Genomic DNA, 25470 nt, shown 5'->3' with positions numbered 1-25470 from the left:
CGATCATGGGATATACAGAAATGAGGGGAAATATGATATCAGAAGAGTTAAAGAAGATAGTGCATGAGGATCAAAGTGGTGTAATTAGAGTAAGAATTCAGAAGTAGGGGACAACCATATTCTTTGTTTTCTTTATTCTTTGTTTATTTAGTCCTTTTGTGTTTAGTCGTTTTTTCCTTTTTTTTTATAGTGCTCGTGTAGGGGTCGGGCCCAGTAAACCCGTTGACAAATTCAAATAAAAAAGGAACGAAGTCGCTCGACCATAGGGAGAGGCCCATTAATAGGGAGACGAGTTGAATTCCACGACGAAAGCCCAATTACTGTTCTCAACTGGGCGGTTCAGACCAGTTCCCTGCTTTACTTCTGCCAAAAGATCCTGCATTTTTATGTCTTATTCATAAAAACTATCTATAAAAGTAATTAGATAAAATAGCTTCGAACTTTTCAACTGGTAATGAGAGAACGAAATTCGGTAAATGTCTTGAACCACTACCACTCCTAGGCCATGTTTGGCGCGCGAGAATGGAATGTGATTCCCGGGCACCGCATTCCCATAACTGACTCCTGAGAATAGGATTACTTTAGTTTGATGTTTGACTTGACTAGGAATAGAAATGAAATTCCTGATAGTTTCCTACCTCGGTGTTTGGTTCGTATAGGAATAGGAATGTAAACTTTTATAAAGTCTTGTTATATCCTTTTTACTTAACTACATCATTATAGGTCAATTTTGTTATGTATACAGTATTATTTATTGAAATTTGTAGACATAACGTGATACACTAATTTAATTTGTATCTAAACATTAGTTTAAAATAAATAAAGGTATCAGTTTTTTTTAAACGTTATGAAACCGATTTGAATGAACACAAAACGAGTGAAGAAAAAAACTAGAGATAGAGAGAGTGTGGGTGTGTGTGTGTGTGAGAGAGAGAGAGTTGTTGTGGTGGTGGTTGAAATCCTAAGTTTTAAAAAAAATTTAGTTAAATATCATGTGAAAGACGATTTTAATATTGATCATTGTAATATTTAATTAAGAATAATTTCGTCCATAAATATTAAACTAAATCATTCCCGAGAATGGGAATTACAAACCCAACCCCCATCCCTGGGTTTGCTATTATCTTATTTAGGGGAATCTCATTCCTGGAGGAATATGATTCTCATGCATTCCCGCGAGCCAAACAGTAATCAGAATTGTGATTTTCGGGAATCACATCCCATTCTAACCTGATTCCCGCGCGCCAACACATGACTCTAAGGCTTTGACATAAGCTACGTGGATTCCCAAAACTCTCATGCCCGGACTAGAAGCACCAATGGACACCTAAACCCCCGGATTCCCACCCTAAACTTGGGTTTAAGGTTTACTTTTTGCGTATTTACTCTGGAATGTATTGGGCACATTCAGGAACACGTGATAAGGACTTCTTTTAAGTCATCTTCATTTTTGACAAATTCCCACGTTTTCAGGTAGGTATAGAAAGAAACAAAAGAAAAAAAAATTAAGGGCATCCGTGCCGGTAATCTCTCTCCGTGGAGCAACCGAGAGACGACTTGTTGTTGGGGGGCACTTTGGAGTTTCGTGGAACTGAGATTTTCTTCATCTGCTCAAAAACTTGTCATCTTGATTATCATCTGTCAATCACCGAAGTCACAGACTCACGATCCTTCATTCTCGTCTTCCTGTAAGCTACTTCTCATTCTCTATCATTAATTTAGTCAATATCTTGAGTTCTAGATCTCTGATTTAATCAATTAGGTTTTGTATTTCATCTCCATTTCTTCGGTAATGATTATCTTGTTTTGTGCATTTTTGGAATTTAACCGTTTCTTTCTTTTTAGTTTCTATGATCGAATGAATTTGGATAATTTTGGGTAGACAAATTTAGTGTTTTGCTTTTGGGGTAGTAGTATAATGTTCTTGCCACATTTTAACAGCAATTCAGTTAGCAACTGTTAAGTGTAAGAAGCAAATTATGGAAAAAAAATTCAATGACATAAAGGATATTCAAATGAAACTGAGGAACAAGACTGACACAAAGAAAAACTGTTGCTATAGGGATTTTATTGGTGTTATAATTGTATAATCAGTCAGTTTAAAAGAGTAACTATGCTTGTACTCTTGTACTTATAACTAGCTTTTGGAAGTCACCTCACATTAAGATGTTGGAATCGGAGCCGATTTTGGCTCGGTTAGAATCGTCAAACTCAGAAATGGAGTATATCATTGCGTTCGTCTCGTTGAGCTCTTGAGTTTAGAACCATGAATCACTGCATTCCGATTCCAAATGAATGAGATATTCAACTTTCAAGTTTTTGGTTAAAATAGGGACTAAAAGTTAAGATAGGAAAGTTTTATTGAGGGCCGTTACGTAGCACCAAACTTCGATGAAGGTAACTACTGTTTTAAATGGAAGGTGGCTCCGCTTGATATGTACTGAACTTTGCGAATATTGAGTCCACTGTTCACGTTTATGCTTTGGTGGTGTTTATTTAAGTGTTATTATATGAACCAATTGTTAGTTGGCTCTCATGAGTTTGGCAAAATAGGTATTAATGTTTGTAGTTTTAAATATGGTAACTAGATCCACACATTCTGAGATGTGATATGATTGCATTGCCGTGCCGAAGGACATGGTGTTATAGATTGTTGCTAAATTCATCTAGACTAACTACAAATTGGTCTGTAATTTTTCCTTTTAAAAAGGAAATTCCGAAGCTTAATTGTAACTGTGAATATGCACAAAAGATTATGGACGGATTGGACGAGGGAAAAATTGAACGTAATGAAGCAGGGTTCTCGTCAGTCACATAATGGATTAGTTATTAGTCAGTCAAAATCAATATAGGGGTGCACAAGTAATTGAGTTTTTTGTTTTGTTTTGTTTTATTCTTTATTTTGTTTATTTCACCTATTTTTGAGTAATATGAATCTAAGTTTCAGTTATTCTCAGATTAGAGCCAAAGATATGGATTTTACATATTTGCTAAAGAGAATAGTATAAGATACTGGTTCGGTAACTTCGGTTATCTGTATTTGCAGTCTTGCAGATAAGGACATTGTAAATTGACATGGAAAAACCCTGCATCTTGGTTTAAAACTTGTGTCCACACGAGGAGTTCACATTTTCCTCTTAGTTCACAAAACTACATATATTGGCCACAGTTGATTACGGACGACTTTATGCTTGATTGGGTCAAAATTTGGTCCTTCAGGTTTATTACTTTTTCAATGCAAAGTTGTGGATTTTTTTCATGCAGGCACGGGATTCTTCAAGTAGACCATTTTGGTAAGCTCCATTCCTTTATGAATATGTGGCAGTCATAAAGGATATATGTGGCATGATCCCTAGCTCATCAGTCTACAATGAAGCGTTATGTGTACATCAATGACAATGATTTGTCACAAGATCTGTATTGTGACAACCGTATATCGAATAGAAAGTACACTATATGGAATTTCCTACCGAAAAACTTGTGGGAACAGTTCAGGTGATCTTTAACCTCATGGTTTAGTTTGTTTGACCTTCTTTGTTTGCTAGTCACTTTAAACTTCAACAGCAGTTAAAACTAAAGTTCATGTCAAACATAATCATCATAGGTCTTAAATGTTTGTACATGTGGTTCTTATTTCCAGCATTTCGGAAGTACTCCTTGATGTGTTGTATGATAGTTTGCATGATTTCATAAATGCTTTTTTAGAAAGTAAGGATTTCATAAATGTTAATTTCAAGTTTACCCGTTCACTGCTATTAGTTCAGATGTATAGATATGGTTAAGCTAAACTAAACAGTCTCTTTTCTTCTACACTCAACCATCCTGAAGTTTTTTGTGGCTCAAGTTTTGCAAGATTGCACTCACCGTCAAAACTTCAAGTTCATTGAAAGAATTGATAGTCATAACTTAGTCCTCATTCTATATTGGCATAAAGAGAGCTTCTACAAAAGCAATGGTATCTTAATGTGTAGATTTTGGATCTGTATAAAATCATGTCGACACATAGTTTATCTTTACAAATTTACTGGTCTTTTAGTGTCTATCTTTCTCTTACTAGTCTAAAAGTGCCCTTTCTACGCTTAATCTAATGGGGTAGCCAAATCAGGGGTTTCTGTTTTTTGACATACTATATGTTGCACACTAAATTGAAACGTATGCTTGGTTTGTCTGTCATGATAATTAGTGAGACTTAGTTACCAGTTCGCTAGACATCTTTTTAGCTATGATTTACAGAAGGCCATGCAAAGTTTGGTGGTATCTGATTCTGAGCTATAAATGGCCAACTTCTTCTACATTTTGTGAACATGGCTTTCGCTATTCTATATCTTATTATTGTCTGTTGACTGCCAATATGCTACGGTTCTTGCTATGTTGACTTTTTGTAGCTTCTTAGTTTAGTTACTGTATGTCAGGCTATAGAGACATAACACAGCTTCTAAACTACTTTTCTCCATCCTGATAGCAGATCAGTTGCTCAGCTACCATTATGAACTGCTAAATGTTTGTAGACTTTCAGTTTACAAACCATAGTGCTCTATGGTTTTACATCAATGTCATGTGCAGATTTTTTTTACCAACCGTTGCATTTCGATATTTTATTGCCGGACTACAAAGTGATCCCCGTACTTGTGGAATTTAGTGTTAAAGTAATCGAAAGTCTAAACAGATAATGGGTTTGATGCTTTTCATTAGTTCAGTGTATGGATGACAGCGTGAGTGTAGCTCTAATTTTTTTCCTTTTCCTTTTTAACTCCAGCCGTTTCATGAATCAGTACTTTTTGCTGATAGCATGCCTCCAATTATGGTCACTCATAACTCCAGTGAATCCTGCAAGCACATGGGGTCCCCTGATTTTTATATTTTCAGTCTCAGCTACCAAAGAAGCATGGGACGACTACAATAGATACCTATCTGACAAGAAAGCAAATGAGAAAGAAGTATGGGTTGTAAAGCAAGGAATAAAACAACATGTACGTGTACTTCTTTTCAATCTTTAAGTTCGTCCTAGTTATACGCTGTAATCTTAGAAAACCCAGAAAACAAAGTAAGTAAAAGTAATAATGATTGACAAACTTTTTGTTTGGAATTACAACAAATTATATTTCATTACCCCGTACAGAAGAATCTAGTCAGACAAATCTATAATTTACAAAATAATCAAGCGAACATATGGATGGGCATATAGAACTATCAAACTGAATCCAACAAAAATGACTCAAGATTCCATTATAATCTTGACCTTTTGTGTCCAAGGTGACCGTGATAGAATCATGAGAAGTTTGGTAAAAATAGGAATTTTGAGCATAAGGTGATAGCTGTAAAGATCAATGAGCGTCTCACACACATACCAACCTAATTTGTACCTGATTTCCCAGAAGAAAAGATTTAAAAAATAACTTTCTCCTTTGAGGCACCCGAAACTTGTATCTATAATCTTGTGTTGATCGGCCAGTCAAAATCCAAAACATCTCCAAAAAATAAATCAAATGATTAAAAAAAAAAATCCAAGACATCTCCAAAAGACTTACTTTGCTTGGATTTATCAGCCAGTAAAAAAATTCAGACATTCTAATGTTTAAAAAATTGAGACAATACACCAAATGCCTATTTATACTGAATCAAGCATGGGCAGGCATTCATATCTCCTCTGAGATTGACCAAAAAATCTGTTGATTCGGAGCCTCCCTTGGAGATACTATCCTTAGATTCAAATTCAAAAACCATGATTTGCAAAACAAGGTTGTGCCCTTGTTTTATTGAACTGAAATAAGGATTACCTTGTTTTTTTAGAGAAATGAGTCTGTTCCACAGCAGGGCTGTAACAGTTCTACGCTCATCTTGTACAGTAATTGATACTAGGTCATGCTTTTTGACAAATTTTAGGAGGCTTGTTTCTTGGGTGTATTTTTGGGTTCAAAAGGACTGTCTACCAAGGTGATGACACTTTTGCCTTTTTCAGTGGCTGTGGCAAAAGATTTTCTTCAGAAATAACTCTTTCGACGTGCCGTTCCTGTACATTAGGGGATCTACTTGTCACTTGTTTCAAAAATTGAAATTTGAATAATGCATGCAAAACTTGTCTTATTTTTGCGGTGCCTAGGAATAAATGGTTCACTGATTAAAGATAAAATCAAACTAGGCTAACTGATTTAGGGCAACTGTGATTCTGTGAATGAAGTGAGTGATCCAATAGTTGGGGAAGGTAGTTGAAGTTAATATCTATAAACTATTGACGTGTTAACTTTTTTCTAAAAGGGGTTACCCATCTGGGCTCTTTTGTCTTGCCGCCACTATTTTCATATTAGAGGTCTTTGATTGTTAGTAATATTTTTTTTGTTATCATGTGCTTATTAACTTCTTAAGTCAGGTCTCCATCTTTTATTATTCTTTGATGTACTAGATTCGCTTCATTAGACCCTTTTAGAACCTTTCTGTTAATGCTGTTTTGTTGTTTTAGGTTCAAGCACAAGATGTTCGTGTCGGTAATATAGTATGGCTCCGGGAGAATGATGAAGTACCATGTGATCTCGTTTTAATTGGTACTTCTGATCCGCAAGGTATCTGCTACATTGAGGTAATTTATGGGTCTAGCTTCTTATTCTTACCATTTCAAGCTGTGTTTCACTGGAAAACAGTAGACCTGCAGTTATTTAGATGAACTGTATAGCTAATGCATGAGGCTTAATAAGAAACAAATTTAGGATTCTGAGTTTCTGACACTTAATATTTGGATAAATGTAAACCTACTGACTGCTAGAGTTTTCTTTCTCCACATGAAAAAGCTTCCATAAGTAATTATTTGTTCAATATTAATTCAAATGATTCAAAAAAGCAAAAAGTAATTATTTGAGGTCTTTCCATCTGAGATTCTTTTTAGTCCTTACTGTGATGAAGTAACCAATAGACAAGAATCAGTTTGTGTATTGCATATAATCACTTAAAGCAAGCAAATAATCCATTTCTAACAACTATATGGATTTTAAAAGAATAAGTTGAACGAAAAGTCATACATTTGCTTAGTAGTGAGGTAGTTGGACAAAATTGGCACTTCAAAACCTTTGATTGTACAAACTACAATTTACAATTACCATTTGTAGGGGTTATCTTGAACGTGATACTGGGTTAGCGAAGTGTTAGAAACTTAGACTTAGTTCATCTCTTTGTTGGTTTTTGCATCTGCTCAAATGCCTACGAACATTTTCAAGCATCTGATGTAGTTTATTGGACCAAGTGTTAGAATTTAATTCATCTCTTTCTTGGTTTTTGCATCTGCTCAAATGCCAACACTTTCCAGCATCTGATGTAGTTTCTTGGACTACATGCGGCAGACTCTTGCCGTGACAGACTGACAGCCTTCGTGTATAGACCTTTGTATACCAAAAAGTTATTACATCCATTAAATATCAAATTGGAGTTGAATTTGGATCAATAGTAGTCTTGTTTTTAACATTGTACAATAATTATAAACTTATTTTGCAATTTATCCTCGGAAATTATCTTTGATTTGTCAAAGTTCTAAACAGTAATTGCCCCTTTTTTCTTTTTTCTATTAACGCTGAAATAATTGCAGTAACCTTTCATATATTAATATATATATATATATACATATATATATATGTATATCTATATATTCATGCTTATGGGGGATTTCCCCCACTAATATTTACCTTAAACATCTACAGACTGCAGCCCTAGATGGGGAAACAGATTTGAAGACGAGATTTATACCCTCTGCTTGCATGGGTCTTGCTTCCGACTTGTTACATAGAATGAAGGCACGATTTTCTGTTTCTGCTTATTTTCAAGCATTATATTTCATTTTGTGTCATCATCATTTCCCTTATTTTCCACTTTGTTTGTCTCATATACAGGGTGTCATTGAATGTCCCAATCCAGACAAGGACATTAGAAGATTTGATGCTAATATGAGATTATTTCCTCCCTTTATTGATAATGATTTGTGTCCCTTATCCATCAATAATACACTGCTTCAGTCTTGTTACTTGCGGAATACGGAGTGGGCATGTGGAGTAGCTGTATATACAGGCAAGTTTCTAAAGTTTAGAATGATTATGTGATTGCAACATTATAATATTATATCACTTTATTTGTGCCACTATATGTCTTACTTATTGATGATCTAGGAAAAAAAATTGACCACAGAAGAAGTTATTTGGGAATAAGTATAACCAAAAGTTATAACTGTTTTTGTTCATGGACGGATTTTCTGGCTATAAAACCAGATCAAGCTCGCCAAAGATCAGAAGAAAACATCCTTCATAACCCTTCGTAGTATAGTAAGGGGGCACATACTTTTATAAGGTTATTCCCAAAAAAAGCGTAGATTCTGTAATCTTTTGTGTAAGTAATGGGTTTCTGGTAAGCCTTGATTAAGAGAGCGACGAAGTAGAATTAACAGTACTGCGTAAGTAATATCGTGTCTTCATGTAAATAGTCATTTATTCGATGAATTTCTGGAATTAAGTTGTTGTTGCATGTTTTTGTGGCAACGGTAGGGCAATTAAGGGGTAAGATATAAACCAAAGTCCGTGTAGTCAGATTTAGTTTTCATACTGAATGAAGTCAGGGTAGAATGTGAATTCAAAAGAAAACTATACACATGGAGTCACTTTTCTGTAAATCTGTGTTCAATTTATTTGAAGGTGGAGATATACAGCAAATCATTAATATAATAAGCTCAAAAGAATAAAAGGCAAGATAGGTGTTTTATGGTCGAATGCTAATTAGGTGGTGGGTATCATTTGCTTGGCCTTCATTCTTCAACAGAAATACCATTTCTGATTTAAGAGAAAGGACTCCATTATAAAGTGTTGGGGTTGGGGGATTTAAGGACAGAGTCACAAATATCAAATTTCTCATAAAGTAATAATTGACGCTACAAAGCACTACTATGTTGATTACACACAATATTATAATAAAATATTAATAATTAAAAAAAAATACAATACACCATCTGGAATAAGGATCAAAGTATTATATACAAGGAATTAAATTTCGAAATATTTCGGTCGAGATGACCGAAATATTTCCATTTCCATGCCCAAGATTCCATTGAAACCGAAATTTAACTAAGTTTCTCTTAAGAATGCCTTGTCAAGGAAGTAAATTCGAAAATATTTCGGTCAATAGGATCGAAATATTTCCATTTCCATGCCTACCGAAATTTCCATCGAAATCCTTGATTTTATGTGTATCATGTCTGTAAAATTAGTAATATCTTTTTATTTTTTATTTTTTAAGATTTGAATCAATAATGAAATACTAATTACGGAGTAGGGGAAAAGGGATGATTTACATAGAGTTTAATTGTTATTTCATTAGATCATCCCAATTCGAAAAAAAAAATGTCCAATCCTTGGCCCAGTACGTGTTTCTTCTCTAGTGAAACAGCCGTCCCAAAATGTCTTCCACTTCTAGATTGAAACTAGTGATTGAGTCTTTAAACATCCCGTCATTTCTTGCTTTCCCAGTTTCCAAATTGACCAAATAGTTGTAATATCTTCAAATAAAGTTACTTAGGAAAAATGTAATATTTGGAAAAATGTAAATCTATCAATAGTCAATTTTATAATTTTTACCAGCTATGACATTGTTGTTTGTAAAAAATGCCCTTTTTGATGTGTTTGACAACAATAACTTACAAAATTTATAATGATTAACATAAGTTTATAGATTTATCATCAGTAATCAGCTTCTCAGCGTCTTCCACCAATTCTGAGCCCATTACATTTTAATGTGATTTAAGTAATATAACTTTTATGTAATTTATCATTATAGTACCTTCGGTTTAGGCATGTTTCTTCATTCTCAATGTATTTTTTTTATTATATCCTGTAAAAAGGTTTTCACAGTAAAATATATTTTTACCCTATGCAGCTTCGGACAGCATTTCCACAAAATTATAATTATCTCTACCACCAATGTTTGGTATCCACGCTGACTGAATTTAGATCGGAACCAAAATTTAAGACCTTGCTTTTTTCATTTATGCATAGATTATATGAGGACTTCATTTCCTTCTTGTGATGGTGAATCTGTTTGAAGATGAGCCGGACACTTACACAATATGAATTTATAATATTAAAGGTGCACTGAATTTTGTGTTGCACCTTCAATTTCGTATGTTGTTATTATGTCAAACCTTTGATTACTGTTGCATTTCAGGCAATGAAACCAAAATGGGAATGAGTAGAGGTATAGCTGAACCAAAGCTCACAGCTATGGATGCCATGATCGACAAGTTAACCGGAGCCATATTCTTGTTTCAAATAGCTGTTGTAATTGTTTTAGGCATATCTGGTAACGTCTGGAAGGATAGTGAATCACATAAGGTTAGTTTTGAGTTTCTTTATCTTGTGACGAGTCCATGGATCTATTTTACATCTGCATGCATCATCAATTATGATGTATTCGTAGTCTTGTTCTTGCCATCCTACATATGTCATTGCTTTTCATACATGTTAGAATTGGATAACTATTTTATTAAGAGTTTAAGACAAGTAAAGATTGAAGTATTAATTAGTTAGAGCTCTTCTGTATTTTATAATTTTAAAGATGAGAGGTAGACAGACAAGGCTGCAACGTGTTCGCAGTCAAAGAGACATCCTATCATTTAAGGGGACACAGGATACACTCTTGGAACTTTTTAGCTGTCATTTCCTTTTACTATGGGCGAGAATTTGGATTTGATATTAAAGCGTACAGCCGTACACGGGTAATCTTCTCATTTCTTGTTAACAGAGTGATTACTAACTCTCGAGAGAGAAATGAACCGAGTTTACCAGATCCTATACCCCATTGGGCAATTTGTATCATTCACAGTAACAACTTCGGGTGCGTTTCTGACCCATTACTCCAATTTCTGCATGCCAAGATCTTCAGCCTTAATTAATTTAATCTCGTAAGAAACTAAGAATATATAATCCCAATTAAATGAGTAGCTAACTGCAAGAGTTTTCACTTAAATAGTTAATTAAGTTTTATCGAGATAGAATGTCATCCCAATTAAATGAGTAGCTAACTGCAAGATTTTTCACTTAAGTAGCTAACTGCAAGAGCAGGTGTATCTATTCTTTATACATCATAGGGTGTATCTATTCTTTAAGAAGGAACTCTGGGATCTCATCCCTAGTGCCATCATTTGATCCATCTGGAAGTTTCGTAATGCTAAAATCTTTAGGGAAGGAAATGGTTCCAGCGTTCTAGAGGAGGAAGATGTTAAAGGTCTTTTATTTCATTGGACCCGGAATCTGGGGTGGGCGAAGAGTCTAACGTATTTAGACTTTATTTTGAATTGGGAGGCCATTTTGGAGTAGTACTCCAGTTGTATAGTATAGTTTAGGCCTTGATAGTCTTTCTTTTTTGTTTTGCTTTCTGTGTTCTTTGGGAGGGCTAGTCCCTGTTTCCCTTCCCATGTTTTGTTCTTTGCCCTCTTATTAATTCAAATGACTGAAAAAAAAAATTGTTTAGGAAAAGAGTCCAAAATGTATCGCCCAAAAAAAGTGTATGGATGAGGTATACCCTAGCAAACCACATCTTGGGTAGTGTATTGTGTGCGAGTACTTGTACCACGTGTCAAAGCAATAAACTGTCCACGTAATATTGAAATGAATATGTCTACCTCTTGATTTGCTTACCAATATTCATTTTACTACCTTTGTAACCCGCGAGAGATTTAGTCATGACAATCTACTTTCTCAAGCTAATTAAAGTAATATGTCTACCTCTTGATTTGTGCAACCAGTTTCAAAATTTTGTTTCTCGAAAACCACTTGTTTGAGCTTTTTCTTTCCGTGTTCTAGTTTTGAGGAAGCACTCTTCATCTTTAATGCTTTTATATATCTAAAATTACACCGCTAGAATGATAGTTGTCATACATTGTGATGTTACACCATATTTAGCTATGGTTTTTCTCTCAACTTCTTTATCATTTTAATTCTTCAATAGAAATTTATACCTAATTTATGGTTTCCTTGTAGCAATGGTATCTTAAGTATCCAAATGAAGATCCATGGTACGAACTTCTCGTCATCCCTCTGCGGTTTGAGCTTCTATGTTCCATAATGATCCCTATATCTATAAAGGTAAGATGCTGTGCATTATATTACATATTATCCCTTCCATTTCATACGTACTGGCAAGGTTGGATAATATTCCTCGTAGTTCTTACTCAAATGAAGATAAAGAGATGAATAATTTAAAAAAAAAATATCTGGAGATTAGGCATGGCTTGCCGTTCAATTTCTTCTTGTTTACCATTCAGATTATGGATTTCTTCTCTAACTATTCTGTAAACTACATGCGATTGTGACAGGTATCTCTAGATTTAATGAAAAGTTTGTATGCGAAGTTTATAGACTGGGACAGGGAGATGTATGATCAGGAAACCAGCACTCCACCTAATGCAGCAAAGTAAGAAAAGTAACATACAACAAATCAAATATCTTTACATGATCTCGTTGTCAAGACACATAATTTTTCATTGCAGCACAGCAGTAAGTGAGGATTTGGGACAAGTGGAGTACATTTTGACTGACAAAACTGGGACTCTAACTGAGAACAAAATGATTTTTAAGAGATGCTGTATTAATAGTACATTCTACGGAAATGACAGTGATGACTGTGGAGATGCGTTGAAAGGTTTGTTTTGATTGTGTTCGAGCTTCTTCAATTTATTTGTCCCCTCGTGTTACTTGTATTACACTCTAACTGATAAAGCACATTCCTGGTTGGTTTGTAGTCTTGAAAGGTGCTTATATGCTTGACAACCATGTTTACTTTAAAGCTAAAGGATTTCAGTTTCTAATTTCCTCAATTGTGTGTAACTACTCATTGATGAAGAACTCAAACATCATTATTTTGACCTGAACAATCTTAACTGTGTTAGTAACAGAACTAGAATAGCTGTACGGTATTAGATGTTGATACTCATCCAAATAAATGTATGGAGAGGTCACCAGAATATCTTATGTTTTGGACGTGGAGTATCAAGTATGTTTCTTTCTCACTTGAAATGGTCCTGGAATATTTACTAACCCCAGCTGAACTTTCTGGGTTATTGCTTTCTGAATTTTTAGCATTTTGGGTTTTTCCTTTTTTTCTATATATACCGATAAACCCCAGATGTTTGTACCTAATTTTGTCCCGGGGATTTATATCTTTATTTTCTGAGTTTCTCTGCAGATGTGGAGTTGCTAAACGCGGTTTCTAGTAATTCCCCTGATGTCATCAAATTCCTTACAGTTATGGCAATATGCAACACCGTAGTTCCTGTGAAAAGGTAATTTCTTCTTGCTTTTTCTTCTTATTTTGGCGATGAGGAGCTCAATCTGATGTCTAACATGCATTCTATCACATTCTCCATTACATAAGGTCACAATGCATGTTAATTTTTTGATAAAGTACCCTTATTTTCATCTGTAGCAAAAGTGGAGGAATCTCTTACAAGGCACAATCCCAGGATGAAGACGCCCTTGTAAATGCTGCTGCTCACTTGCACATGGTTTTCGCCAATAAGAACGGAAATAATCTTGGTATGGGTATCCTTCAGTAGACCACCTTCTTTGTCTTTCTCTTACAATTGAATGAAATATCTTCTCTTTTGTTTCTGTGTATGTGGAGAATCTGGAGATAGTTATTAGCTTCATCTCGTTTGATGTTTTCCAGAAATCAACTTCAATGGCTCGAATCTTCAATTTGAATTACTGGACGTTCTAGAGTTTACCTCAGATAGGAAGAGGATGTCAGTGGTGGTTAAAGATTGCAACAGTGGGCAGATCATCCTTTTGTCTAAAGGAGCAGATGAAACACTTCTTCCTCTGGCATCTTCTGGTAAATCTATTGTCTTTTTTTTTGTTTGGAATGGTCAGCATGCGTTAAGGGGTATGAATCCGTGTCACGAACGTGAGCCCTAGAGGGTGGGAACCAACTTGTTAATGGTTCCAGCAAAGGGTCGTTGATAATATATCAATGGTGTGTTTGGATGACGGAATCATGAATCCGCGGATTCATGAGTCCTTCGGATCCATGAATCCAAGTAATATTTTTTGGTTTGTTTGACAACTAATAAGAATCCTATTATTTGAGTATTTTCAAATGCTTCTTTAGAAAAAATATTGAAGAAACCTTGTTCTCGAAACTCGTTTTTTCAAGTATCGTTTCATTCGAGAACCCTCTCATTTTCTTCATAACTTTTTTTTCGAGAACCGTTTTTCAAATCATTTTTTTGGTAATAAATGGGTTTGGAGGAAAATAAGTTTTCAAGGAAAAATCTGTTTTCGAGAAAAAAAATCGGATTTCGTAAAAAAAGTTATTTGGGGACGAAACGGTTGTCGAAAAATTCGAGTTTTGGCAAAAAGCGAGTCTCGAAGAAAAAATGATTTTCGGGGAAAACATTTTTTGGAAAAAAAATGATTTTTGAAAAAAGAAATATTTTTAAAATAATTATTTTGTAGAAAGAAAGATTTTTTGTTGATTTTAAGTTTGCAATCTAGGTTTATTAATCAAAAATCCTACGGGATATGGTGGGATTTTGGTCCAACACAAATTTTGGAATTAGGAACTATGCTTTAAAAAGCGGCGCCTAGCCGCCGCTTACACACTAATCGGCTAGCTGCCGATCTATGTTGTCAAAGGCGACGCTTCCCCGCGCCTAAGCGCCAAAAGCGATGGGTAAACAAGGGTGTCGCCTCTTTTAGAGGCGATTTCCCCTGATTTCCCCGGGTGTCGACTTGAGACGCTTAGGCGAGCGCCTTTAGTCGCCTCGGGGAAGCGAGCCCTGGTTTCCTCGGGTGTCGACTTTTGTTTTCTTCTTTCTGTATTGTATTTTTCTTCTCCTTAAATAATTCTACTTCACTTTCTCTCTCTAACCTTCACAGTTTCTTTCTCTCTCAAACAGAATCTGTTTTTGTTCTTCTTTTACTTTCTTCTTCTTCTTTTACAATATAAACTATATTTATTACTTCATTAATAGTACTTGTTTTGTTCATTATTACTTCATTAATACTTTGAGACTTTAACACTTGAAGTCTTTCATAGTAATATAGTATACAGAATCAGTAGTTTACTACTTCATTAACACTTTGGGATTTCATTAATACTTTAATAGTACTTGTTTTCTTCTTCTTCTTTTACAGTATACACTATACTTAATTTCTTACTTCGTCTGAGGCGGTCGCTTAAGCACGCCTAAGCGCGCTAAGGCGAGGCGATTGGTCTGTCGCCTCGCCTCGCCTCACGCCCTAAACAACATAGCTGCCGATCGACTAGCACTCGGTCAGCTAGTCGATTTCAGCAGCCGAGTTAGCCGGCGCCCAGGAGCCGACTAGAGCCGACTACCCGGCTGGCTAGGCGCCGACTAACTCGGCTCGGACAGCAGCTATTTTTTTTTTTTTTTTTTTTTTCAAAACCCCAACTTAAAGTTAGGGTTTTAATGTTCTTTCCTTATGCAGCCGTCCCCCTCTCTCTCTCTACTACTTCTTGCCCTAATAGGCTATAGCAGCAACCATTGAAGATAAAAGAAGAAACGTTAGAGAGAGAATTAGAGGAGAAGAGTAAGAAGTTCAGCAACAGTCTCCGTCACCTTTGATTTCCTTCTCAATCCTTTCATCTCTTTTCTTCCTTATACACTGATTTGTTTCTCTCTCTATCTTTCTCTCATGTTTAGTGTTTACTACCTGCCTCATCTTTCTCTCTCTATGTCTGTCAAAAGTAGGTGAAAAGATACCACGTGATTATCTCTCCCTTCTTTCTCTCTCTTGGCTGCTGGCACTATATGAAAGAAGTTCTTCCTTCAATCTTTTCTTTTATCAATAATAAAAATAGTTTAGAACTTTAGACTAATGAGGAACCTATGTATTATTGTATAATATATATTATATATTAGTTTAATGTTATTATTATTATTATTATTATTATATTATATAATGTTATTATTATTATTATTATATTATATAATATATATATATATAACCGATTAAATCCGACTGGTCCCGTTGTAGTCCCGACTAGTAGCTAGGCCCGGGTCTGCCGACTAGTCCCGATTTCCGATTTTTCGAGCTTAGATTAGGAATCCTTAGGATTAAAGAGTCCGTGGATTCTTGGTAGCCAAATAAACCAAGGATTCATGATTCCTACCAAACCCCACTTTTTATAGGAATCCTACTCAGGAGTCATGCAACCAAACACGCCATAAATGTTTGTGTAGCTGCTTCAGTTATATAATTCAAACATACTTCACATGTCTGTAGTTTGAGCTATATACTGTTTAAGAAAAATGTAACTTTTTCATATCAACTAGGCAAGTATCAGCTAACTCTCAGATTTACTTCAGGGCAACCGATAAGGACTTACGTTGAAGCCGTGGAACAGTACGCTCAATTAGGTTTGCGTACGTTATGTTTGGCTTGGCGTGAGTTAGAGGAAGATGAATATCGTGAGTGGTCTTTGATATTTAAAGAGGCAAACAGTACTTTGGTTGATAGGGAGGTAAGGATTATACCATTTAGCAATTAAGTTTCATATAATTAACTGTTTGATGAATTCATTGTTGGTTCAGTGGAGAATAGCTGAGGTTTGCCAAAGGTTGGAGCACGACCTTGAGATACTTGGCGTAACAGCAATAGAGGATCGTCTACAGGTGAATAAGTTCATTATACGCCTTATAAAACAATCATGAATGATAATGTTGATTGTTGATTTAATACGATCTTGTGGATGATCATTTGTGGTGCTACCCGCCAAGTGACACTCATATACTTTCCGTGTTGATTTGTTTATTTATTTTCCTTGTGATTTTTCAGGACGGAGTTCCTGAAACTATTGAGACTCTCCGGAAGGCAGGAATCAACTTTTGGATGTTGACTGGTGATAAACAGAATACAGCAATTCAGATAGCCCTTCAATGCAATTTTATCTCCCCAGGTAGATTCTGCATATAAGTTTTTTTCTTTGCGTGAAAGGCGTCAATCAAATTATTGGTGTGTCTCTAAAATGGATTCAAAGATGTGAAAACCCGAAGTACCTCATGATGTTGTTGACGAACTCGTAGGTAGGGCAAAAGAATCTCTTCTGGCCTATCTGGCCATATGTCGTGTGAACCCTTTATACGATAAGGTTGTTGTGATATACATGTACATAACATATATGTGTGCGTCTGTTTACATATATAATATTAGGGATCCGCTTCCATGACTTTTATCTTTAATTAATGGTCTAGTATCTAATGTGAGGCGAAGCGTGCAGTTTCCCTAGATGGTGTTATATGCTATTAGTGAGAAATTTTAGCAGGCCCCATCCAAGGCATGAAGCCAGCAATTGAACTCATGTTTTCTTTCTGAAAAAGGCAAAGTTTGAAAGAACTATAGAATTGTCCTGGGCTTTAATTTTGATAGAATATTTACTATCACGCCTACAAACAGCTGGTAAATTTTTCGTATTTGTTAGTTTTCACGGCATTCCAAGCGAAGGCTGTAGCTATGGTTATGGTGAATCAATAAAATACTGGGAGAATCTCCCGTCCTTCACGCTTCACCAAGCAGTGGGGATAAGATCGCTGACCAACTTAAGGAGCCCATGGTAACCCATTAGATTCCATCATAGCCTCCTGAGTCAATCTAATTACGTAGTAACTCGAGCACCGACTCGGGCTTGGGAGTTACCCGATCTGATCCTTTGTCGAACCTCCTTTTAAAAAAACAGCTCCAGCAGCTGTAAAGCTTCCCATGTGTTAATGTGGCATAAGATTGTGGCAGATGAAATCATGAAAAGTAATTTGTGATTCAGTTATCATTATAAAATCCTTTCCCTTGGTATAACTTTTTGGCTCCATTATGGAAGCTCACAAGTGTCCTTGTTGACAGAACCGAAAGGCCAACTTCTGTTAATTAATGGAAGAACAGAAGATGAAGTTTCTAGAAGCTTAGAGCGGGTGCTACTTACAATGAGGATAACTACCTCCGAACCTAAGGTACTAAATAACATCCCTCAACTCTACTACAAGTATGACTTCAATAACATAATATCTCTATTGTCTGTCGATAATTAAGTTCTTTACTCCCAAGGTTATGTTACTTAACTAGTTCAGTATTATTGCAAAAGTACTTGGATTATTAGATAATGTAGTCCCTATTATTTCTCAAAGTCCCACAAATGCGTGGAAACTAAAATTCCGAATATATATAATTTCATTCACTGAAATTGTTAAATTTCGAGACAAGAAAGTAACGAGGTTTTTTCAGATTCATCTTTTTCTTCCGTAGTCTTTAACGTTTTATATGACTATGTAAATTATGATTTAAGTATCCCCCATAAAGATTATTTTTATGTCGTACTTCGTTGTTTGAACTTTGAAGAGCCAAATAAAGCATTTGGTGGTATGTTTCTCCCCTTGGTTTTAAAACCTGATACGATAGTAACAAACCTTTCTAAATCAACTTTAGTGACTTGTCAATTTTTACATTTTTATGTGCTACAGTATCTGCTACGTAAAAGTTAACAATGTTCTGATGGGATTGATCTTTGTGTATTACCTTCAAAATTTGCACTTGAAGATGGTTAATCTGTTTGACCTTGTATCTTTTCATCTTAATCAATTAGTCACTGGAAGTTGTCTTATCCCAACCACATCCATATTTGTATGAGTTACTCTCATCCAGAATTTTGATGAGCTACTTTGGTAAGATCCTAGTTTAATCTGTTTGTATCATGCTGTCTTCTCCTTAGAGAGTGGGTGAGGTGGTGGCATAGAGTTTCATTTATAACTGATTGCTCCTTGTTAATTCGCTTCCTCTAGCTCGGGAGACTAAGAATTCTTGTTGATTGAGGCGTACTTGTGTTAACTTGATTTCTCGCTTTTTAACATAATGAGATAGTTATACAGTTTATTTCTTATGTTCAATGGAGTTTACTTATCAAACTGTCATTAGATTTGTAATGATCATATTTTGTCCATAACAGGACGTGGCATTTGTAGTGGATGGATGGGCACTTGAAATTGTACTGAAACACTACAAAAAAGAATTTACGGAATTAGCAATACTGTCTAGGACAGCCATCTGCTGCCGTGTAACACCATCGCAAAAAGCGCAGGTGCTATTTCACATCCTTTTAGTTTGTATTCTTTTTAGTTGTGCCGTAGCTTATAAGCCTTGTGTGAAACAATTTTGACCTCACTTAACTGGATCTCCTGTATTCCAGTTCTTGGTCTCAGTTTATGCTGATTTGTGAGTCTTGTGAGGTGAATGAATTGATGAACTTAGTAAGACTTCCCGGCCGTATCTGCTACTAGTGACACTGTTATATTTCACATTCTCTGATCCTTTTCCTTTTTTTTTACTAGTTGAAGCATACAATTCTTTTACAGAAATTTAACGAGAGCTGGAGATTAAGTTGTTGCTTTTCTCTACGGTTCTAGAATATATTACCTTCACTTTTTTATAGCAATACACAGTTATCGCAATTATAATAAATGTAAATTATTATTTTGGAATATGTGCAGCTTGTAGAACTCCTAAAGTCATGTGATTACAGAACACTGGCTATTGGTGATGGTGGAAATGATGTGAGGATGATACAACAGGCTGACATAGGAGTTGGAATTAGTGGGAGAGAAGGAATGCAAGCAGCAAGGGCAGCTGATTATAGCATTGGGAGTAAGTTCCTTTTCTGTACGGTATTATCATACACATAATTGTTTTTCTTGCCGCCACATGCCCACATCTAGACCATTTTGCAGTCCTTGAAGTTTCTCTGTAGTGCTTTAACATCTTTATTTAGAAAGGTGATCTAGAGAATCCTGAGTAAGTAGTAACGCGAAGAATAAATGAAAATTTAGTACCTTCCTATGTTGCCACCCTTCTTTAGGTGTTTGTTAATATTAGCTATTTAGCTTAAAGAAAAGGATAACAAATAAGTGGGGGTTCTCAAGTCTCAACCAAGGAATGAATGAAATTTCAGTTTAGGTGGAAATTTCGGTGGGCCCAAAAGAGGAAAAATTTCGGTCAGTGTGGAAATCTTACAAATCTACAGAAATCAAGGAATCAAATGTCAACATATTTCGGTCGAAAAGACTTACAAATGTTTCGTGTAAGATTTCGACAGAAACTGTCGAAATTTTCAAGATTTCGTCGAAACCCTAGATCTCTTTTGGTTTTTTCTTCATTTTCAGATAGGTTTTTTCCAGATTTCTTCTGATCTTGTCTTGATTTATCTTCCATTTCACTATATTCTTCATTACCATTGAGTTCCTAAGAAGATTTGATACTAGAACATATCTGAAACTTGAAAATCTAGAGAGAGAAAGAGATGCAACAGAGAAGAAGGTGAAGAAGAAAAAAATGGATTAGGGTTTCTGGGGAAGGAGGTGCGGTTGAGGAAGAAGAGTAAAAGGGATTAGGGTTTTAATAGTATTATTCTAAAAACACCTCTAGAGAGTGTCGTTGGCACCCCTTCCTCACTCCCAATGCCTGCCGGAGGTGCCAATAACACTTTGGAGGGGTGTTTTAGAACCTATAAAAACTAATTATGATTTAACCTCGAAAAATTTCTGAAGTGAATATAGCCCATCAAATTAACAGAGTGATTAAAAAACAACTCAATTTACCCCCTAAACTAACTGTTTTATTGTATATTACCCCCTAAACTAACTGGTTTTGGATTATTAGGGGTGAATAATTCATATTAGCCCTCTAACTTATCTATTTTATTGCATATTAGGCCCCTAAGATATTAACCTTTCATACTAAACAAAAGAAAATAGTAAATTTCGACAGATTTGTAAGATTTCCACAGTCACACAGACCGAAACGTTTCCACGAAACGTTTCCACTTTTGGACCGACCGAAATTTCCACCGATACCGAAATTTCATTCCTTGACAGAAATGATAGAAATATGTTGCAATTATCTATAACAAGATTACTAAACCATAATGAAGCATATAAATGATGTCTAAAGGAATAACATTATCTATTAGTTTAAGGGAGTATTAACAATTACACAGTTACGTCTGAGGTAAATTGAATAACTTTTTGGCTATAACACCCAAAGATGACATTCTTACTGATAATATTAATAGACTACGAGTTAACAAACTATGTTAGTTTGATAAGTCAATTACGCAGTTATATGAGGGGTGTTACTTAGACAAAATCAATTTAGGCAGTTAAGTCACGTCGTAAATCATTCAAATAGATTTAAAAAACATAACACAAAAAAATCCATCACGTCGGTGGAAAATTTGAAATTTCCAACAATTTTGGTGGAAATTTCGAAACTTCCAACAATTTCGGTGGAAATTTCGATCATGTCGGTGGAAATTATGCATGAAATAGTTGCAAGTGTTATTTCGTGCCGCTAATCTAAATTTAGGAAACGTTCGGGAAATTTCATTCCTTGGTCTCCACCAATCCTACACGACTGCAAGTAGTAGTCAATCATGAAAATTAAACTATAAATCCTGGAACCACTATAGCCATTTACAAAATATTCAAAGCCCGATGGCCAACTGAAGTATGAGTCTTGATAAATTTCAGTTTAACTTTCAAAACTCAGTTACAAACCTGTGTTTCCATTACATCCAAACTGCAGCTTATTGGTCCATAGAGCTTAGAGATCCCTCTCTCAGGTAGGTAGCATACAGGAAGAGTGTGACCCGAGGTTAGCTTATTTATTTCATTTAAATGAACAACTTTGCAGTTTGATACTTTGATGAGGCCTTGAACCAGCCCTTTTGAGGTGGGGTTAGCAAGTCAAGTAGGAAATTAGAAATCGGTGCAACTCCTTCAATTAAGGAGTTGTAATTTTATATTGTCATATGGGCTGTACTTTTTTAGCTCGCATCACCTTAATCTCGATAGCTGTATAAGGCAGGTCACAGCTGTTATTGGCCCTTGGAGTTGAACCGCTGAGCCGCCTAGTCTTAAGGTCCCAAGTGGTCAACAATCCAAATTTATGGATAAGAATTTAGGTGGGAATCGATCCATGAATCCATTGCTTCCACTAACTTGGTTGCATGGTCTCCCCATATTTGAAATTTGAGGGTTTCTATAATTATGAACAGGCCCATGTGGTGGGGGTGCAGGCCGTGCGCCCGCACTGGGCCTCCATCACAAGGCGTCCTCATTTTTACTTCAGAAGGCTGTACAGTTTACGGATTAAGTACCAAATAAATCACAAGATAATCACCAGGCATACTAGCTCCACTAGTTGAGCCTTAGAGTTACGCTCTACAGGTCACGAGTTCCAAACTTCCCATTGGCAATTAACCTTTATTTTCTTTAAGAGTGAGATACTTATCCCTTGCTAGCTAATTGTGCCTATTAAGTTTTATAGTTTGACTTTATTGTCCTAATTTTAATTCCAATAGTATTTGCGCTGCGCATCAAAATAAGAATTAAAGATTGCAAATCACAAAATCCTCTTCACTCTCTAGTTTATACTCTCTCCGTAATTTGTCTTGTTTTCTTGCTCTTGGGGGTCACCTCTCTTTCAAATCCGTTCTAAGACAAAATCATAATTTTGGAGAGTCGCACATTGAGAAGATGATAGTTCAATCTCTCCAGAATCTTACAAGACAGTAACATTTGATTATCTCAAAAACAAATTCTTGTCATTATGAGAAAAAGCAAACAAGCCTAAATGTTGATTCCTTGTTCTCATAGTTTAATTTTCATTTCTTAAATTCCAAGATAATGTTTTATGAAAATAAAAGACTCATCAAACTAGAGCCCATTGCTTCCAGGCACTCGTTTGGATGGTCGTCCATATGTGCAATTTAAGAGTTGTTATTTTATCTCCGATATTAATTAGAAGACTTGGGCCACGATGTTGACTCCTAGTAGAACAATTTTGGTATTTCCCAGAATCCAGGGGTCTAGCTCAGAACCACAGGTTTTTTACGACTTTTTTCCCTTTTTTTTCCTTTTGGTTAGTGAGAACAAGGTTGCTTATTTTACTTCTGTCTCTTGGTTATTACATAGCTCTCAGGAATATTCCTCTTGCGCTATGTTCACCTGTTTCAAATTATTTGCATCTAAAATAATGCATTTTCCTCTAAATTTAACATATAAATATTTCCTGATCATTTTGCAGAGTTTAGGTTTCTCAAAAGATTGATACTTGTCCATGGGCGGTACTCCTATAACCGCACAGCATTTTTGTCCCAGTACTCATTTTACAAGTCTCTTTTGTTATGCTTTATTCAGATCTTGTAAGTTCCTATCGCTTATATTGTTAATTTGTTTCATTTTAAATATTTTATGAAGTTCTTTTTTGTTATTTAATGTTGCAAATGACATGTTTCCGTAGAAAAAATCTGACGATAATGTTTCTGTTCTTCCAGAGTTTCAGTACTTACACTAGAACATTTTTTCAGTTTCTCTTTTATTTCAGGCATCTCGGGAACCAGTTTATTTAACTCCTTCAGCCTGATGGCATACAATGTTTTCTACACCAGTATCCCTGTTTTAGTCAGTGTCCTGGACAAGGATCTTACTGAAAAAACTGTGATGCAAAACCCACAAATTTTATTTTATTGCCAGGCTGGAAGGTTTGTAGTTCTTCAGTTTCTGCTATTTATCTTATTTACACTTAAAACTTTACTTGTAAGCTGTTCAGTTTCACCTGATTTGCTTTTGCTTGTCTTGGGAGCTATGTAATGTACCACCTCAAGTCTTAATGTTTCTATCTGGTCTGAACTAAGTCCACTATTGCTTTTGTGACCAGGCTTTTAAATCCAAGCACATTTGCTGGATGGTTTGGGCGGTCTTTATTTCATGTAAGTAAAATATTGCTAGACTTAGTAATTATTTTATATATACACATATGTTTTTGTTTATACAGTATATGTAGTAGATAGGCATTCACATCCCAAAGTTCTCGTATAATCTTAAAGTTGCAATAATGGCCGTTAAACCACTTCAGTTGAGTGGTAACATGTATGTAGGACTAACGCATCAATGCCCATTATATTTAATGAAACTTATTAATTTCTTGAAATGAACTTCATTGCTTCTTGTTGCTAGTGTAGATTTGCTGATAATGAGATTTTTCAGGCACTTGTCGTTTTCTTAATCACTATTCATGCATATTCACATGAAAAAAGTGAGATGGAAGAGCTATCAATGGTGGCTCTCTCTGGATGTATTTGGTTGCAGGCTTTTGTTGTAACTATAGAGACCAAGTAAGCATCCATCCATCAATTTCTTACATGATATAGATTTATTTGACCAATTTTCCCCATGAAAGGCAATACGATATTGTGTTTTCTAATTGCATCCGATTTGTATTTCATGGTGCAGTTCTTTTACAATTTTGCAACATCTTGCAATTTGGGGTAATTTAGTTGCATTTTACGCCATCAACTTGATCTTGAGTGCCATTCCATCTACTGGGATGTACACGATCATGTTCCGACTATGCAGTCAACCATCTTACTGGATAACTATGTTTGTGAGTAGACAAGAACCCAAAGCAGCATTCTTTTATTCATCTTTTTTTTCTTATTACTCATTCTAGGGAAACTTTGTAACTCATCAAGTATTTGTTGCCAAGACCGTTGATAGTGGTGGTTCCTTAACTTTACTAAGTCCACAATTGCGAAAACTTAGATTTTGTTATACAAGATGCACAATATCATTTTTCACGCTTTAACTTGGATTAAGGTTTAGAGTTCGGGTGCAAGTGAAATGTATATAGGTTCTAGCTTCACGAGGATTATCGTCATATTATAAGACATGAACATAGTGAGTGAGAGCTTCGCAGATATATGTGGTGGATTATTAGATAATCTGCTAAACCACTCAGTAAATTAATCTAGATTGAAATTTTTCTGGTAGATTTGTTGGCCTATTTTCTGACTTTAATATCTTTTCTTTTTTCAGCTAGTAGTGGTGGCAGGAATGGGTCCTGTATTTGCTTTGAAGTACTTCAGATATACATACAGATCAAGCGCTATAAATATACTTCAACAAGCAGAACGCTTAAGCGGTGGAACAATCTTGTCTTTGGGAAATCTTGAACCACAATCGAGACCAATTGACAAGGAAGTCGTTTCTTTATCTATCACTCAACCTAGAAATAGAAACACAGTATACGAGCCATTACTTGCCGATTCACCAACTGCAACTAGAAGATCATTAGGTGGTACTTCGGCTGCACCGTTTGATTTCTTTCATCCTTCTCAATCCAGATTATCTTCCACATATACCAGAAAAGATAATTGATCCATGGTACCATACCAATTGGTTTTCTTTTGCTTTTCAAACACAACCACACATAATATTCTCGATCAATCATTTTTTTTCTCCTTTTTTTCAGTTTTTGTAGAATATTAGTGGATATATTGCGTATAATCATTGCCTCTTTTGTGGAGCGAGTTTGTACTTTGTAACACAATTTTAATCAGGTTTTACTTGGACATTCAAAGTGATGAAATATATACATCTAAATCAAA

The 25470-nt window shown here is 35.4% G+C and overlaps 1 protein-coding gene across 1 annotated transcript; it reads left to right on the top strand.

Annotated features, from left to right (window-relative positions):
• The first annotated feature begins 1253 nt into the window (after positions 1–1253).
• LOC147548865 (phospholipid-transporting ATPase 2-like) lies at positions 1254–25470 on the top strand. The gene is made up of 25 exons (XM_086669192.1): positions 1254–1688; positions 3265–3495; positions 4757–4970; positions 6458–6574; positions 7683–7775; positions 7872–8046; positions 10186–10352; positions 12000–12104; positions 12335–12432; positions 12509–12660; positions 13204–13300; positions 13444–13553; positions 13687–13851; positions 16352–16506; positions 16577–16657; positions 16821–16941; positions 17880–17986; positions 18976–19107; positions 19517–19670; positions 23109–23226; positions 23392–23565; positions 23742–23793; positions 24071–24198; positions 24317–24467; positions 24899–25470. Exons 2-25 carry the CDS (start codon positions 3371–3373, stop codon positions 25238–25240), a joined length of 3333 nt encoding a protein of 1110 aa, XP_086525318.1. The 5' UTR covers positions 1254–1688; positions 3265–3370; the 3' UTR covers positions 25241–25470.

This window comes from Eschscholzia californica, unplaced genomic scaffold, assembly GCF_041429995.1.
Source record: "Eschscholzia californica isolate CP2 unplaced genomic scaffold, dmEscCali1.0.p SCAF_3, whole genome shotgun sequence".
Lineage (NCBI taxonomy): Eukaryota > Viridiplantae > Streptophyta > Magnoliopsida > Ranunculales > Papaveraceae > Eschscholzia > Eschscholzia californica.
This window is presented reverse-complemented; position numbering and strand designations above follow the sequence as displayed.